General features: G+C 36.7%; 1 protein-coding gene and 1 long non-coding RNA gene across 3 annotated transcripts; one reads left to right on the top strand and one right to left on the bottom strand.

Annotated features, from left to right (window-relative positions):
• Window positions 1-991: 991 nt before the first annotated feature.
• LOC103966539 (rust resistance kinase Lr10) lies at window positions 992-2627 on the top strand. The gene has a single exon (XM_048577099.1). It carries the CDS (start codon window positions 1330-1332, stop codon window positions 2521-2523), a length of 1194 nt encoding a protein of 397 aa, XP_048433056.1. The 5' UTR covers window positions 992-1329; the 3' UTR covers window positions 2524-2627.
• Window positions 2628-15242: 12615 nt separating this feature from the next.
• On the bottom strand, window positions 15243-16478 carry LOC103966538. Of its 2 annotated transcripts, none has more exons than XR_007255611.1 (3): window positions 16378-16478; window positions 15900-16142; window positions 15243-15802 (listed from the first exon to the last, which is right to left on the bottom strand). It is a non-coding gene; the product is annotated as an uncharacterized LOC103966538 (long non-coding RNA). The 2 variants fall into 2 exon arrangements; XR_007255610.1 differs by having other exon boundaries at window positions 15900-16135; window positions 16378-16465.
• Between the last annotated feature and the right edge of the window lie 303 nt (window positions 16479-16781).

Raw genomic sequence — 16781 nt, 5'->3', positions numbered from 1 at the left:
GTCAGAAAAATGGACATTTACATTCAAGGTTGGCAATCTTACCCGTAATTCAGTAGATTTCTTTTATGAAAGCGTGATCTAAATTGACAGAACGATAATATCTTAGGATTTATTTCTGTATCCGTAAGGGCTTAGATTATGACTTTGCATTTTATATGCAGTCAAAATCGTAAAGAACAAAGGCATCCACCTAAGAGTCCATTTGAAGTTTAGCAATTGTCGTAATGCTCTAACTTATTCGTTCATCCTTTTCTCCACCTTGCCGTTAGACATCATCATCGCGAAAACCCCACAGGGTTTTAGTACTAACAAGATTCAGACTAGTCATTCAAGGTTTAGCAAAGTAAACATAATCATACTAGAAACAGGGAAGGTATAAAATGGGAAACTAATGTACACGATAGGAAACGCATAAGCGATGACCTGAAGAAAATAGCCTTAAAATCTGTATCAGGTACACGATATTTCAGTCTCCATTTTCTCATCAGGGGACGGGTGAGAGTCAAACTCTCACTCCAGTGGGAACTGGCTCATGCCATGAGTTTCTCGAAATGCATGCTGTGCTTCGTTGGGTGTCTCCGGTATATATCAACCTAAACTCTGACTCTGACCTTAGGATGAGCCCTAGAACTTGGACCAAGAAAACCTCTTTGTGCGGGTTGACCAAGAAAATCTGTATGATGGTTTTCCACCTAGGACATTTCCTTGTAACGAGACTAGGCCGTTCGTCATTGGCAATGTTTCCTTATCGCTGGATAGTCGAGAGGGAGATTCTGTCTGTTTGCTCATATACAGCCAAGAAAGGATACAGAGCAAGGTTTTGGATCTTTTAATATGGTCTTTATGCTCTCTTATTTAAGTTTATTTTTAGCCGGCCTCCTTATCTCATCCTCGTCAAGAAAAACCCCACACGCTTTCATTATTCGTATATCCATGGAATAATGGGAAATTAAGGATAACATTGACATATAAAATGTAACGGAGACTTCACCAAACTTTGACTGTTCTTTTGTACTTAATCCTTCTCTCTAATGTTATCTTCTCATGTGTAATTATCTGAATTCTGCTATTAGTCTCTTGTACATTTGAGAGTTTGTTGAATGCTTTTCATAACTCTATTGAAATCGGTCTCCCTCCTCTCTTAATGTCGAGTTACCAGAGTCCACCGTCACCTTCAAATTCTGGAGAGACAGCAGTTATTGTTGTTAGCTTGGGTAAAGATATATCTCACTCCGCGTTTCCTTTCTTTTTCGCATTACTTTTTTTTTTTTTTTCTGAAGTTGATAATGGTTTTTCATCAATGAGTTCTGATTTTTTCCAGTAGTGTTCATGGTGAAGATCGTTATCGTGGTGGTCGTTTGCATGAAAAGGAATCAGAGAGGCAGCTCTGTTAATCTAGACTTTCTGACACTCACAATGAACAAGTTTCTAAACGATATGGAAAGAGAGAAGCCCATCAAGTTCACTTCTCAACAACTTCGCATTGCGACTGATAATTTCACCAACCTGTTGGGCCAAGGAGGTTTTGGTGCAGTTTATAAAGGGATATTTAGCAATGGAACCCTTGTGGCCGTTAAGGTTCTAAATGGGAGCTCAGACAAAAGAATCGAGGAACAATTCATGGCGGAAGTTAGTACAATCGGAAGAATCCATCACTTCAATTTGGTCCGTCTTTATGGATTTTGCTTTGAGAAACACCTCAGAGCACTTGTTTATGAGTACATGGGAAATGGATCGCTTGACAAGTACTTATTTCATAGCAACACGGTGCTCTTAGGATTTGAGAAGTTTCATGAAATTGCTGTTGGGACGGCGAGAGGGATCGCTTACTTGCATGAAGAATGTCAACAACAAATAATCCATTACGATATAAAACCTGAAAATATTCTTTTGGATGCAAACTTCTTTCCAAAAGTAGCTGATTTCGGTTTGGCCAAGTTGTGTAACAGGGACAATACTCACATAACCATGACAGGGGGGAGAGGGACTCCGGGTTATGCTGCACCAGAAGTTTGGCTACGGTTTTCTATAACACACAAATGTGACGTGTACAGCTTTGGAATGCTATTGTTTGAGATCATAGGAAGGAGAAGGAATCTGGACAACAATATTCAAGATAGCCAAGATTGGTTCCCGAGGTGGGTATGGAAGAAGTTTGAACCGGGGGAATTAGGAGAGCTGATGGTAGTCTGTGGAATAGAGGAGAAAGATAAAGAAAGGGCAGAGAGAATGGTAAAGGTAGCTCTGTGGTGTGTACAGTATATGCCCGAGGCAAGGCCCTTGATGAGTGTCGTGGTTAAAATGTTGGAAGGTGCAGTTGAGATTCCTACACCTTCAACTAACCCTTTCCAGCACTTGATGCCGGTCGCTCCGTACCCTACTGCACCTGTCTATGATACTTCAAATCCAACACATACAACAAACACTTTTGGTTCGGATCCTTCACAGACTGTCACTGAATATAGCGTCGTACGTGGTACTCCTATCATGAGGAGATATGAGATTGAAATAGCGTCTACCTAGGCCGGAACTGCATTTGCTCATCCTGTTGTGTAGATTACTGAGAATAAATGTATAATAGTGCATGTAAAGCAACTCCTTTTTCACGGCAAACTACTCCATAATAATTATTTCCATATAGCATCAAGTAAAATTTATATCATCCTGATGTGAATGTTCATAGAATTTATATCATACTGATTATTTCCATTCCTCGATTTACCGCATGAATCTGATAATCCATATGTACGATTGCGAAATGTTTAGGGTTAAACTATTTGGCAAGTATGTTAGATTAAATAGTCTCAAACAGTCATATCCATATAACAATACAAACTCTAGAAATTTGGATCAAACTAACTAGCAGTCTTACTTGTAGTTTCCAGTTACGTACCTATAGCTTTTGCTGTGGATTTAGTTTTGTACTAGAAAATAAAAACTACAGTATAAGTGCAGATAGAAACTCTCTCATATCCTTTCCTATGAGATATGTACTGCATGACCCAGTAGAAAATTATGCATACGAAAAACATCTCATAAACTTTGGAGCAAATGGAAATGTGCTTTCAAGCACTATTACAATATCTGCCAGCGGTGCATAAAGATACAGGAATTATACATACACACGTATGGTTTGGATAGCGGGGCCCATTCAGTCATGTATTTCAACTATCCAATCGTCTATATTTTAACTCATCGTTCATTGATCATCCTTGCAAATAATTATATAAATCAAAATCATTAAAGCATCTTCAGTGGATCGGAAAGTGAGACCCTAAAGTGTAGAGACTCACCAAATACTTAGTGTATGTACCCACATATAGGGACTGAAATGGTGGACCCCAATGGCAATTTGAGTGTTGTGATTTTTAATGGGCGATGTAGGAAGCCAGTAATTGCAAGCGACGCATAGGTTAATTAGTTGTTGATAACATACCCGGTTAGTCAGTTATCCACTATGTTTGCATTAAGAAAAATGTAATATTATCTATTCTAAAAGGAAAAACTAACCAAAAACCCAAGAAAACTTTTCTTTTGATCATCATGACAAAACTTTGCAAAAATACCAATCATACCCCTCAAGCATCAGTACAAGATTGTTCAGTATTTAGTAAAGTTCACATGACTTCACTAAAAGGAAGAGATATGATGACTGACACTTTCAAATTGCATTGGAATGCAAGAACCAAGGGGCAACGCATGCTACCTAAGCCAAAATGGATTCACATGGCCAAAAGGAAGGAGAGACAAGTCAACCAATTTTTAGCAACAATGTTGACAGCTTTCAGAAACAGTGTGTTGTCGCTATTCAAAAAATTGTAAATAATTGAAAAGTTATTTTGTTGTTGAGAAATTAGACTTTGTATCTAAGGGAGCTTTTCCTCTCATTCGGAACACATGAAACACACAGCAGACATACACCATACTCACACCAAACTTCAATCCCTTGATAATAAATGTGAGGAAATTGACTGGTAATTAACAGTATTACCATGTATATGTCTTCAGTTGTTGTTACTGAAAGTATTTAGTTGAAGTCTACTATTAATAAAAAAAAACATCTAAACAATGATATGTAATATGAGAGGAGAGATTTAATGGCATTACTATGTTTTTAGTTCGATTTAGTGATGCAAACTGTGAATTTTCTTTACATTTACTTTTATTTCAAGATATTGCACTCTTCTTTCAATCCTACAACATCGTGCGGGCATTCCTTGATAGTAGTTATATATCTTTGACTTTTAAGACTATAAACATCCTTTTTTTTTTTTTTTTTTTAAACAAAAAACCCTCCTTTTTCTTTTGTCATCGTTGAATTATGTGTGTGCATGTGTGAATTAAAAATAAGGCCATCTTAAATTATGTAGCAATGTATCTTTTTTCAACTAAGTATTAAGTTAATGTTTTGTTGATTAGGGATTGATTCAATGTATTTCTTTTCAATAATAGTAAGCTAATGTCATCTTTTTGTGTCTCTGATTATTCTTATATTTTCTATTTTGACCTAGTTTAATTATAAAATAAAAATGAGATTAAACATCACATCATAGTCCGGTTCCGTCGTAGCACGATATTGTCCGCTTTGGGCCCAGCTCGCACGGATTTGTTCTTGGGTTTCAGCACGAGAACTTCCTAATGGGGTCACCCATCCTAGGACCATTCTCGTCCAAACTTACTTAACTTCGGAGTTCTTTTGGGATCCAGAGCCAGTGAGTTCGCAAAAGGTCTTGAGCTATAGGGAGGGGAGTATATACATATAAGGCACATCACCCATTCTTTGTTGGTTGACGTGGAATCTCACACACTACAATATATGAACCCTAGGCTTTTTATCATTATGTGCCCCACTACTTACCTAATCAATTTGCAAGGACATAATCTAATAATGAAGTAATTCTTGTGAAGAAAAAATTTGGTATCGGAATTTGTTTTTTATTTGATTAAAATGTTCACAAAAATATTTTACGAGAACATAATGCTAAACTAATTCAAAAAATGTTAACATAAACAAAAAATGTGCACAGTATCAAATTATCACATAAAATCGTACAAACTTTAAATTTAGAGACTCACTTTCCGATCCATCGGAGATTCATTTTGTTTCTGTATTTATTTTATACCATTTTATATGATGGCTATCCCTATTTAAGGACTCTACTGTAGATGCTCTTATATGCACGCATTTTTATTTTTCCTATGAGTTATGTATTGCATGACCCAATAGAAACATGGGAAGTACCCCAAAATGGGACAATTTCTTAATCTTGGGATAGAAATAGGACAAACCGGCCATGCACAAGCCATGCATGCCATGCACAAGCCACGCATGCCATGCACAAGCCATGCACAAAACTGAAATTACTAAAATACCCACATATAAATACTAAAAAGCAAAAGCCCATTGCATTACTTTCTCATTTGGACGAGAGATGTCGAGAGAGCTTTGTGAGTTATGGGCTTCTGGGTTGAGCTATCTCTGTGCTTTGATTTCGAAGAGAGGGAAGTCCAAAGAGAGGTGAGAATACTGAGCTGGGTTTTGGATTGACCTTATAGCTCTGATTTCGAATGAAAGGATGCGAGAGAGAGGTGAGAAGAGTGAGCTGGTTTTTGAACCATATTTTTTGTTTTGGCCAGAAAGTTCCATTTTTTCCAATGACTGAAGCTTCAGCAAGCATAGGAAGGTAGGGTGTTTAGTTCAAAGTTCATTCATCAATGATTTATGGAATAAATGGGTTGTTTGTAAGATGAATTAATACTTAGAAGTTAAATTAGGGTTTGTGTTTCATGTTAAGGCCTATGGGTTGTGGAATAAATTTCAAGTTTTGACGTGCTACTAAATTGGGATGGAACAATTTATGGTTCAAGTATTCAATTGCAGAAATTTGTGAATTTTTTTTTGTAATGTGCATGTGGTGTGCATATGGTGTGCATGGCTACATCTTAATATGAGAAGCGGGAATGTTCACTAGTTATGATGCACATATGTTGTGCCCTGGAATTCAGCGAGTATGACCACAACATAGTTGGCCTCAACGATAAACAAAATTAAGAAAAAGCTTAAAGGACGTTAAGGATCATGCGTGTCCATGAAATAACGACAACGAGTATCATGTTTTCCACATGCATGGTTAAGCGGTGATTGATATACGTAACAAGACTTTTCAAACTACCACTGTAACCTTATATACATAACAATTATGTTTTAATTGTATCCACTATACAAATAGGTTGCCTTTAAAGTTTCTTATTAATGCGAAAAAAGCTCGTTGTTCGGTCTTCAGTTCTGTGCATATCATGTGCATGCACTATACATATGATGTGCATATGGTGTACATATAGTGTATATGGACAGGTGACGACGTCATTTTTCTGATTTTGAAGAGAGCGTTGTGAGCTCTAGGTTTTTGGATTGTCTCAGATCTGTGAGCATATAATGTGCATGTCGTGTATATACAGTGAGCGAATCCTGAAAAATTCATCCAACAAAACACCAACATTTAATGATTGGGCTTTGTTCCCGCCCTTGATGCGGGTCCAGTGGTGGTGGTCTCGAGCCTCAATTGTTTGTCTTGTTATTGCCAAAAAATGGCTAGAAAATTCACAGCCTGTTCTAGTTTTGGTCCCAACGATCAAGGATAAGATTTGTTACAAGGCTAGGTGTTTTTGGACTCGTGAGGACAAGATGAAATTAATGGTGGCTTCAATTTGGACGGTGTTGGACGGGACGACTGTGCACTGTGTGTGCACAGTGAAAAGGGAGAGAGAGTGCGTCAGGGAGAAAGAGAGAGTAAGGGGAGAAATCAGAAAATGGGAGGAAATAATCCATTTATATACAAGGGCAATTAAGTCATTTTAAGGTGTAAGAAAATCATATTTCTGTCCAAATGTTTGCATGCCATGTGCATATTTGAAATGTCCTATTTCTGTCCCAAGATTAAGGAATTGTCCTATTTATGGGAATTTCCCTAGAAAATTATGAATATAAAAAACATCTCATAAACTTTGGAGCAAATAGAAATGTCTGGCAGTGCATACAGATACAGGAAATACATAAACATACAATCCACGGGCGCTAACGTGTTGGCGTACTTGTTTAATTGAACATTTGAAACCCCACGCGGTTTCACTAAAGGACAAGGATTGTTTGCCCTCCCACTTCCAGTGCCCTTCTTTTTGTGTGGTCACAGTTAAGCCACGTCAACATTTTATATTACTATTCATTTTATCTTATTATTTCTATAAAAAAAACAATATAAAATGTTGACGCGGTTTAACCGTGACCACACAAAATAGGAGGGCACGAGAGGGCAAACAATCCTTTTCCTTCACTAAATCAAAGTTGTACAAGTCTGGTCAAAGAATTATTATCTAATCAAGTAATTTTATGCGTGTTTGTGTGATCCAAATTAAGGCTGGTATTGCACCAATGTTGTTGACACTTTTTTTTTCTTTTCTTTTTAAATGATATGATCTACAATAAGGGGCAAATGAGTGAGCTAAGTCTCACAATGGGTTAATAATAATGTGATTCGAATTCGCTTTTGGCTATAATCGAACCTAAGACTTCTCACTTATAAGTGAAAAAGAATATCACTAGTTCGTGGTATTACCCTAGTCTAAAGTAAGGATTGAAATTGGCACTATTAAAATGAACAGTGCTTCAATCCGGATTTCAGCTAAGAAGCCTGGCCCTCAGTCAGCCCCAAATGATTTAATTACAGTTTTGCCCATCAAAGATTACAATCCGATGGTAGGGATGGTGTATCAGGAAGGCAATGTTGTCCTCTCGGTTTTAGGCAAGATAGGAGGTAACCGGGTAGGTTTCATTTGCTGTCGTTCAATGAGGGTTTTAGAGGGAGGGAGAGAGAGAGAGATGGTGATGGAAGGAGAGCGAGGGGGAGGGGAAGGGGTCTCAGCATTGTTGCTGCAGATGGATTTCACAAGTGGGATAGTGGGTATGGTCAGAGAAGACCATATAGATGTCGGTAGTTCAAGGAGATGGGGTAGGGGTCATGAACAAACCCTACTGAGAGTGAGGTGTGCTGGATCTTGCGCTGCATGCCTCAAATCCAAAGATAAGCTTGTTTTTTAAATTGTATTCTTTAAGAGCAGTTCCAGCGTGGTCCATTGTCCTTAGGGCAATCTATTATGCTATCCATCCAGTGAACAATAACTGCCATTAATGAACAGTAATCTTCTTTTGCATCTTCACCCCTGTACTCAATAGCCCTGGCAATTGGCAATAAAATATTAATATTTTTTTATTTATAAAATAATACAAAATAATTTTATTTGTAATTTCGGATAAGATTTTTAATCGTTCTCGTTGTGCCACATGTCATTAACCGAAAAGACAATAGCAATAAAATATTAGTATTTTTTTATTTATAAAATAATTCAAAATAATTTTATTCGTAATTTCGGATAAGATTTTTAATCGTTCTCGTTGTGCCACGTGTCATTATCCGAAAAGACAATTATTGGTGATGGATTTCCGATAAGATTTTTAATCGTTCTCGTTGCGCCACATGTCATTAACCAAAAAGATAATTATTGGTGATGGATTTCCGATAAGATTTTTAACCAATCACGTCGCGCCACGTGTCATAATCTGTTTATAATCTTTGAGGATAGATTTCCATCAGATTTTTAACGAATGACAGCATGCCACGTGGCATTATCTACAACTTAATCCTTTCTGAATCCTCCCTATAATCCACCATTCATCCTCATAAATCTCACACCAATTTTCACAAGATCTCTATCATTATTCATAGTTTCTGCTTCCTTATTCATCTAAATCTCTATCATTATTCATAGTTTTTGCTTCCTTCTTACAATGTCTTCTTCTTCCTTAAGGATGATATGGGAAATCGATTAGCAAGAGGAAGAATTGTTTAACCGATCAGAACGAATGTTCAAAGCCAGGTGGCCCAAAATGAGAGAGAAGAGGATGAGGAACGTAGACGGAGAGACAACGAATCAAGAATGGCAAGAGCCTCACATTCCCGTCGAGTCATTAGTTGTGGATCAGATCTGCAGGCCTAACCGTGCTGTAAACATTGATAGAAGCAGGCAACGACGAGGTTAGGATCTCTTGGACGATTATTTTGTCCATAACAGTGCATTCCCTGATACGTACTTTAGACGTCGTTTTAGAATGGAACGTCATTTGGTCAACAAAATCATAGGCGTTGTTTGCAACCATGATCTTACTTTGTGCAAAAGCTGGATGCTTTTGGTGCTATAGGTCTATTGCCTGAGCAAAAAATTATTGTTGATGGGAAAATTAACCATTCTTGAGTCCCTGATGAGGTTTTGCTTGGCAATCGAATCTATCTACACCGCAGAGTACCTTCGCAAACCTACTGAGATGGACTTGAAAAGGCTTCTGAAGAAAGGGGAGATGCGAGGTTTTTCAGGGATGATTAGAAGCATTGACTGTATGCATTGGACTTGGAAAAACTGTCCAAGTGCATGGCAAGGTGCTTATGGGGACAGAAAAGGATAAAAAAGTATCATTTTGGAGGCGGTGGCATCTTTTGATACATGGATTTGGCCTGCCTTTTTCGGGGTTCCGGGAGCTCAAAATGACCTCAACGTGCTTGCACAATCCCCAGTGTTCAACGATGTCCTGCAAGGAAAGGCACCAAAAGTCACGTACTGGGTCAACGGACGTAAGTACGACGGGCCATACTACCTAGCAGACGGCATTTACCCAAGGTGGGAAACATTTGTCAAAACAGTGCCACATCTACGAAGTGCAAAGGAAAAATACTTTGCAAGCTGTCAAGAGGGGTGCAGAAAGGATGTGGAACATTGTTTTGGTATCCTCCAAGCTCGCTGGGCGATTATTAAGGGTGCTGCCAGAATGTTTGATTTAGAGTTGCTTCAATCCATCATGATGACGTGCATCATTCTTCACAACATGATTGTGGAAGATGAGTACGATTATGATGCCGTTGATGAATATGAGCCAGACACGATGAACAATTCCAGAACACAAATATATTGTGCTCATGATGCCACCGAAGAACCCGTGCAACAAGAGCCATTAGAAAGGGATGGGCGTTACAATGATAGGGTCATTGAACGATATACTGCACTTCAAAGGTCATATATGCACAATGCCCGCCAAATTGACTTGATAGAGCACCAATGAGAATTGAAACAAGCTGAAGATACTTAAGTTCATTAGTGTTTGTTTTTATTTGGTGTGTTTATTTAATTTTATGTGGTGTGTTTTTTTAGTTCATTTAGTGAGTTTTTTTTTTTTTTTAGTTCATTGTGGTGTAAGGTAGAAGACAATGAGAAGGTATTTATATAAAAGTAAAATCAATTTTTTTTAAAATTTTTCAAATTCTTTTTTCGGATTTTTAATAATTTTTTACATTTTTTTAAAATTTTTATTCACCTAATTAATCTATACCGTTGGATTTAGACCAATTTGAATTCCAACACTCTAGATTGTGCCACGTGGCACAACGGTAACATTTCAGATTTTTTAACTGTTTTTTCTTTTTTTTTTTAAATTTTTTTAAAGTCTAATAACGTGGAACGTTGATCTCAGATCTAACGGTTGGTATTAAATGAAGTTTTTTTAATTTTTTTTACCATTGGAAATCCAACGGTCCAAAATTTATATCCATTGTAATCCAACGGCCGTGGGGAAGCCACGTGGCTCCCCAATGTAAGATTTTTGAGTGCGCCGCGGGCCCCAATTTCTGATTTTGTGTTGGATTACGCGTGCTTGAAGTCCATGCACCTGATAGAAAACATAAAAAAAGTGCGGCTAACGTCTCCCTGGCGTCAGCCTAAGTCAGATGGCCATCGGGTGCTCGAGCCAGCATGAATCCACAACTTGCTTGCTCGGGCCTGCTCCGGCTCCATCTCCAGCTCCATCTCCAGCTCCTACTGGACTTCCTCCCTCGACAATAGCCCAATGTTCCTTAGCCCGTCCCTCTAGCAACTCCTCCCGCTGGAGTTACTCTAATGGTAGCTTAGATTTTCGAATTGTTTAGTATGTTAGGTTCGGTTTTGGGGGATTTATCATTTTAGAGAGAGAGAGAGAGAGAGAGGGGGGAGAAAGCATGACTGTGTGCATTTTTGGGAGTTAATTAATGGGTTATTGCACAGGGTCGGTGTGAGAATGACAGAGGGATGTACGGGAGGGTATGGGTTTTTAGTTTTTTTCCTCTGATTCAACATGTTACGCACTATTTGAAAATCATTGTTTATTGTTTTGTTATTTCCTAGTGTTTGCTTCTTGGTTCCTTTTGTATTCCTTGGTACAAATGTGTCTAATTTTTGGCTGTGTGATGATCCTTGCAGGTGAACTATATGAATGTTTTTTTGAAACGATTTAAGAAGATCCAGCAGAAAAGAGCAACCAAGATAGAGAACTGGTACGCTGCTTGGTCTTTGTGTTGGATTTTGATGCTTATGTTCTGCTACTAAGTAGATTTTATAGTGTTCTAAATCTGTTTTGCAAATGTGCTTAAAGATTGGACATGTTATTGAATATTAGCCATGTTGTTTGAATTGGATATGTGATTGAATAATAGGTATTTAGTTTGAATTGATTTGGATATGAGGTTTATTGAATTGGAATTTGGATCTGTGCTAATTTGAATTGGATATGTTGAATTAGAGATGTGCTACTTTCAATTGAATAGGTTGAATTGGAGTGTGCGATATTGATATACGATGAACTGATGGTTACTAAACACACACATGCGCGCGCGCACACCCAGACACCCCCACTGACCACCCCACCTCCATTACAGGTAGATCATGCTATTATGATAACAAAAAAGATTAGCAGATTTGTGTATGCCCCCTTCTCCATTACAGTTTCATCCCTGTTCGTTTTTCCTTCTGTCCATGAGTTTGTTTTTAATTAATTTACTCTAAATGTTCGTCTTTGGTTCATGGGGAATTAAAGTTTGATAATAGATTATTTATTGTTCATGAGTTGCGATCACCGCAACAATGTCTGACAATGGAGACCGTGAAAAAAAGGTGGGGTCTAGGATTTGGATCAGCAGCTTAACCAGCCAATGGAAGAGGAGGCTACAAGGTCAGATATGCGTAGAGGGACCAGATTTGGAAATGTCAAAGCTCAAGTTTTCAATTTGTGTCAGTTGTCGAGATGGGGATAAATGAAACGAATTTTTACTTCATGTGGGAAAGAAAGGTTAGTTTAGTTGTCATTACTTATTTGGCTTATTTGAAATCAAATTTGGTCAGATTGAGTTAGCTTAATCATTTGGTTGCGTACATTAAATTGTTGGTTGGTGCTGATTGTTGGAAAAGACCATTTCCGTATGAATCTTAATGTGCAAGTTCTTTAATAACAAAGTTAATTCATTAAACCTAACAAGTACTCAAGACTGTAAACTTGATAAGTAATGTGCATTATGTAAAAAATATATACGATTAATTGTAAAACAACGGCCATTATTTTCAACTTTCTATCCACGAGTAGACACTTCATTTCGTTCTTTATAATAGCAATGTAAAAGAACAATGAAGTCAATTTCTATCCATTTTCTAATTAGTTCTTGGACATGGTCTTCCATGCTTAAATATCTATTTTTTTCGCTTAGTTATTTGATGGTTTTAAATTTATGAATACAGGTTTGTGTTTTTTTTTTTGTCCAGATACTATTTCAAAGCTGAAGGAAACATTGTTCGTGAATAGCACATTGTCTACAAAGACGACATAGAAGACAGTTTACTTCATGTGAAAAAGAAGGTTAGTTTCTCACTAGAAAATATGCCCGCGCGTTGCTGCGCGAACCATCTATTTCAGGCGTAATCGGATGAATGAAACACATTTAAGTTGAATAAATTCAACACAATTATGAACAAACAGAGGAATACATGAGTCAATGAGGTCGATAAGATAAGTACTTTATGGTACCTTGTACCAAAGAGTTAATGCTAGTATGCCCTCTTATGTTTAAGGAGCAATTGAAAGAAAATAGTTCATGAACGTCGCGCTTTTGCTGGCAGAGTTAGACTCATATCAGGATCTTGCCAAAAGAATGCATGCATAACTTCTCCTACAATGACCAAAATGAATGCATGCATAACTTCTCCTACAGTAAATACTGTCCAAAACCAAATCATTTGTACCATTTACATGCTTGTGCAACATATGCCTTACACTGGAAAACCATAAAAATTCGAATACGAATTTGTAAATCATGGACGGATTTTGTTTTACATTTTTATAATCAAATCAAGTGGCAGTGTAGCACATAAAATTACAAACTTGAAGCAACCAGAGAGAGCAGAAATTAAGATGTAGAGGTATCCTCAAACTTGCAACATATTGTATGGAAGCTAACCGTAGAGGTTTGTGAAGCAAACTGCGGCATGAGTTGCAGTCAATTGAACAAAAACATAGTAGTTTAACTAAAAAATGCATGACGAAATGCATTCATAGTTTTCATGCATGACACAACCCTATATTATTCCATAAGTCAACTTAATATCATTCCACAAAGTGAAATTATAATGCTTAGTAACCTGTATTTGCCGCAGAAAGGGCAATGCCACAATGAGGGCAAATGGCGAAACTCAGTAACCTGTAGTAATCATTGCACTTTGTAGCCTATATGTTTTTGCCTATCTGATGGCATCTGCTAACATAAAAAAGGCCACAAAAGGGATGCCAGTCTACTTTGATTCTCATATCAAGCGATAAATAGAACAGATAGATGATGTTTTCCATATCAATAGCATACTAAGAAATCTAAAGGACACAACACAGTAGCTTACTAATTCAAAAGATTAAATGAACTATAAATGGACCAATGGTTAATCGAACAAATTCAATATAATTGAATCACTCCAATTTTAAGCTAAGCACTATATTGCCAAGAAAAGTGCCCATATTGCTGTGAATGTAAAAAAAATGAGTTAGCACTATCCACTGCTCATTTTGCTAAACGAAACGCCTAGAATCTATTCATTTCAAGTAAGTAATAATCCAGAATAGGGAGATGGAGATATCGAATGTTGAAAAGTGATTTGACCTATATAGACCTACAAGTATCGAATTCGAACTTAGATAAAAATAAAGCTGCTGATGGGATAACTGATTCCTGGTGTGAGTCATCACTTCTACTTTTTATGGCAATGATTACTTAAAGTTCTCATGCATACCAGCTCTCAATACACTCAACAACACATGGAGGTAAGGACCAATCTAGTAATCTTGAGAAAAGGGGATCCCAGAACCCTCAAAAGCCACATACATCTTTTGGCAAGATAAGTCATATTGCCAAAGAACAAAAGAAAATAATAACAATAATGTATTGACACATTTAAAAAGAAATTCCGAACCTTTTGTACAATGCAAGAAGGACTGGGAGTATTGAAAAAAAATGTCTATAAGAAGTATTCAATTTTTTTTTTTTACTATGCTCAATTATGTGGATGTGCATTGTACTGCTATAATGATGACAATTATTTGTCAAATGCAAGTGGATTTCTACCATTTTATCAGAAAATGTTAATATCAAAGGAAAGTAAGCTTGTATGGAATGACAATCGTTTAAAATTAATGACAGTATTAAGAACAGAAAAGTTTCAGCAAATAATTGAATGTAATACAATAGACATAGATGAGAGGATTGAGTAATTAGGAATTCTATCATTCATGTGAAAAAGAAAACATGCATTATAGTTGAAACAACTCTTTACCTTTTCAATTGTTATCGGTATTACATGGACTAAAAGAACAGGAGAAGATTGATTTCATGTAGAAGATCACTTGTATAAACTAAATCCAGTAAATCAGAGATAAATGTAATACCACAGTACACGACTGGAAAAGAGAGAGTACAAAATCCAGTCTACTGCTTAAGCATGACTCTATTAAAGTTGAACAGACCAACATATCACATTAAGGAAAACAAATCACCTTCTCAGCCTTGGCAGCAGCTTGCGCAGATTTTCGATACAATTCTTCTCTAACAGCAAGTTAACCCTTCAATTTCTTATCTTTCAAGCCTTGAAACACACAAAATCCAAGATGCAGTGACAAATAAACATGTATAAGTTTCATGAAAACTCAAAGTTTCTAGGCCATACATCCAAATTTTCTTGTGCTCCTCTAAGAAACTTCTTCACTCTCTTATCTGACTCATCAGAAATCTTCTCCTGCAAATTAAGGTACTGCCCATTTTTCTTTCTCATTCCCCTTTTAAGAAAATTATGTGCACATAAGAGCCTAAAGTTCTGCTCTTATGTTGGTGAGTTAAATAGTGCAATGTACAAAAGGTGAGAGCTTAATCCAGTGCTATCATAACTAAAATACCAAAATATCAAAACTTGAAAATCTCCACCTAACAAAACATCTAAAAAACATGTTTTCAATGAGATCGAGTAGAATCATGACTGCAAGCAGATCTTGTGGGACTGCTACAAAAAAAATAAACCAGTTGATTTCCGTAATCAGTTGAGTTTCAGGTGTACATGTTCCATTGCAGGCACAGTGTCAATAGTGCCACCATCTTGTTTCACACCCATTTAGCTTACAGCAGTTTTGAATCCTTCAAACACAAAATACCCTGAAACTTGATGAGTAATACGATTCAACTACGACATTCAAATTTTATTTTTCCAAAGAAAAAAAAGATAAAGTGGTCCACATAAATCTTTTAGCTTGAAAATCCACACCCACAAACCAACCCAATTCAAATGGTGAATTTGTTATAAATGAACACTACGGATCGATCACATACCAGCTTAACAGCCACCTCCTCCCCACTGTGTACATTTACACCTAACACCAGAAGAGCAATTTCATTACAAAACACATTAAATTAACACAATGAATAATTTTCTAAGGAAAAAAGGATATCAAGCAATGATTACCATACCTAAATAAAGTTCTCCCAGAGACCCACTCCCAATCTTCCTCCCCAACTTAAACTTCCCAGCAATCACATGCTCCATGATGCAACAATGTCCAATACGATTCGACCCACAGACTCAAACTGGCTTTATTTCACACCAATTTGTGCAAAATTCTTCCTTCCCAATCAAATCCAGCTGCATGGCATACTCAACTGGCGCAAAATATGCATATCCCCTTCTGATTCATCTACTTTGAAATCTGCAACCTATAACACATTATTACGAAAGCAGAGGAATTTCCAATTACTTATGATACAAACAAACACATTAACTAACAAAAATCCTAATTCCCTCAACTAACAAAAATCCTAATTCCCTCTTTCACTCACTTTCTTTAACTAAAATTTAATTACTTTGATGCTTCTTTCAATTTTCTTTCATTTTCTGAGCAACCAAACAGGGGATAACACAAATTGCAAGGTAAGAAAGAAAGATGGAAACCTGGAGGGCTTGGGAGAAGTGTTTCCGCTTTCGGAGGTCGTCAATGATGATCTGAAGCTCAATGACTCGGACTTTGTTGAATTTGGGTAGACCGATAGTTTCTGATATGATCTGACGATATGAAAACAACATGAAAATAATAGGTTTCGGATCAGCACGGTAACTTATCGGATGATTCATTAAAAATAAATTATTTTGATAATTTTAAAGTTTAATTACTAAAAGATTTATTATAAAATACAATAGTCATATTAATATATACAATATATTTTATATTAAATATATAATTTTGTATTATTATTCTATATAAGTTAAAAAAAAATGTTTTTGTCATTATTTATTTTTATTATGAGAGTTCCTTTTATCATTACTATGACATGGGAGCTCTCCTTCCTTGAAGGAGG

This window comes from the organism of the source record quoted next, unplaced genomic scaffold, assembly GCF_019419815.1.
Source record: "Pyrus x bretschneideri cultivar Hongxiangsu unplaced genomic scaffold, Pyrus_bretschneideri_v1 Contig97, whole genome shotgun sequence".
In the NCBI taxonomy this organism is placed as follows: Eukaryota; Viridiplantae; Streptophyta; class Magnoliopsida; order Rosales; family Rosaceae; genus Pyrus; species Pyrus x bretschneideri.
This window is presented reverse-complemented; position numbering and strand designations above follow the sequence as displayed.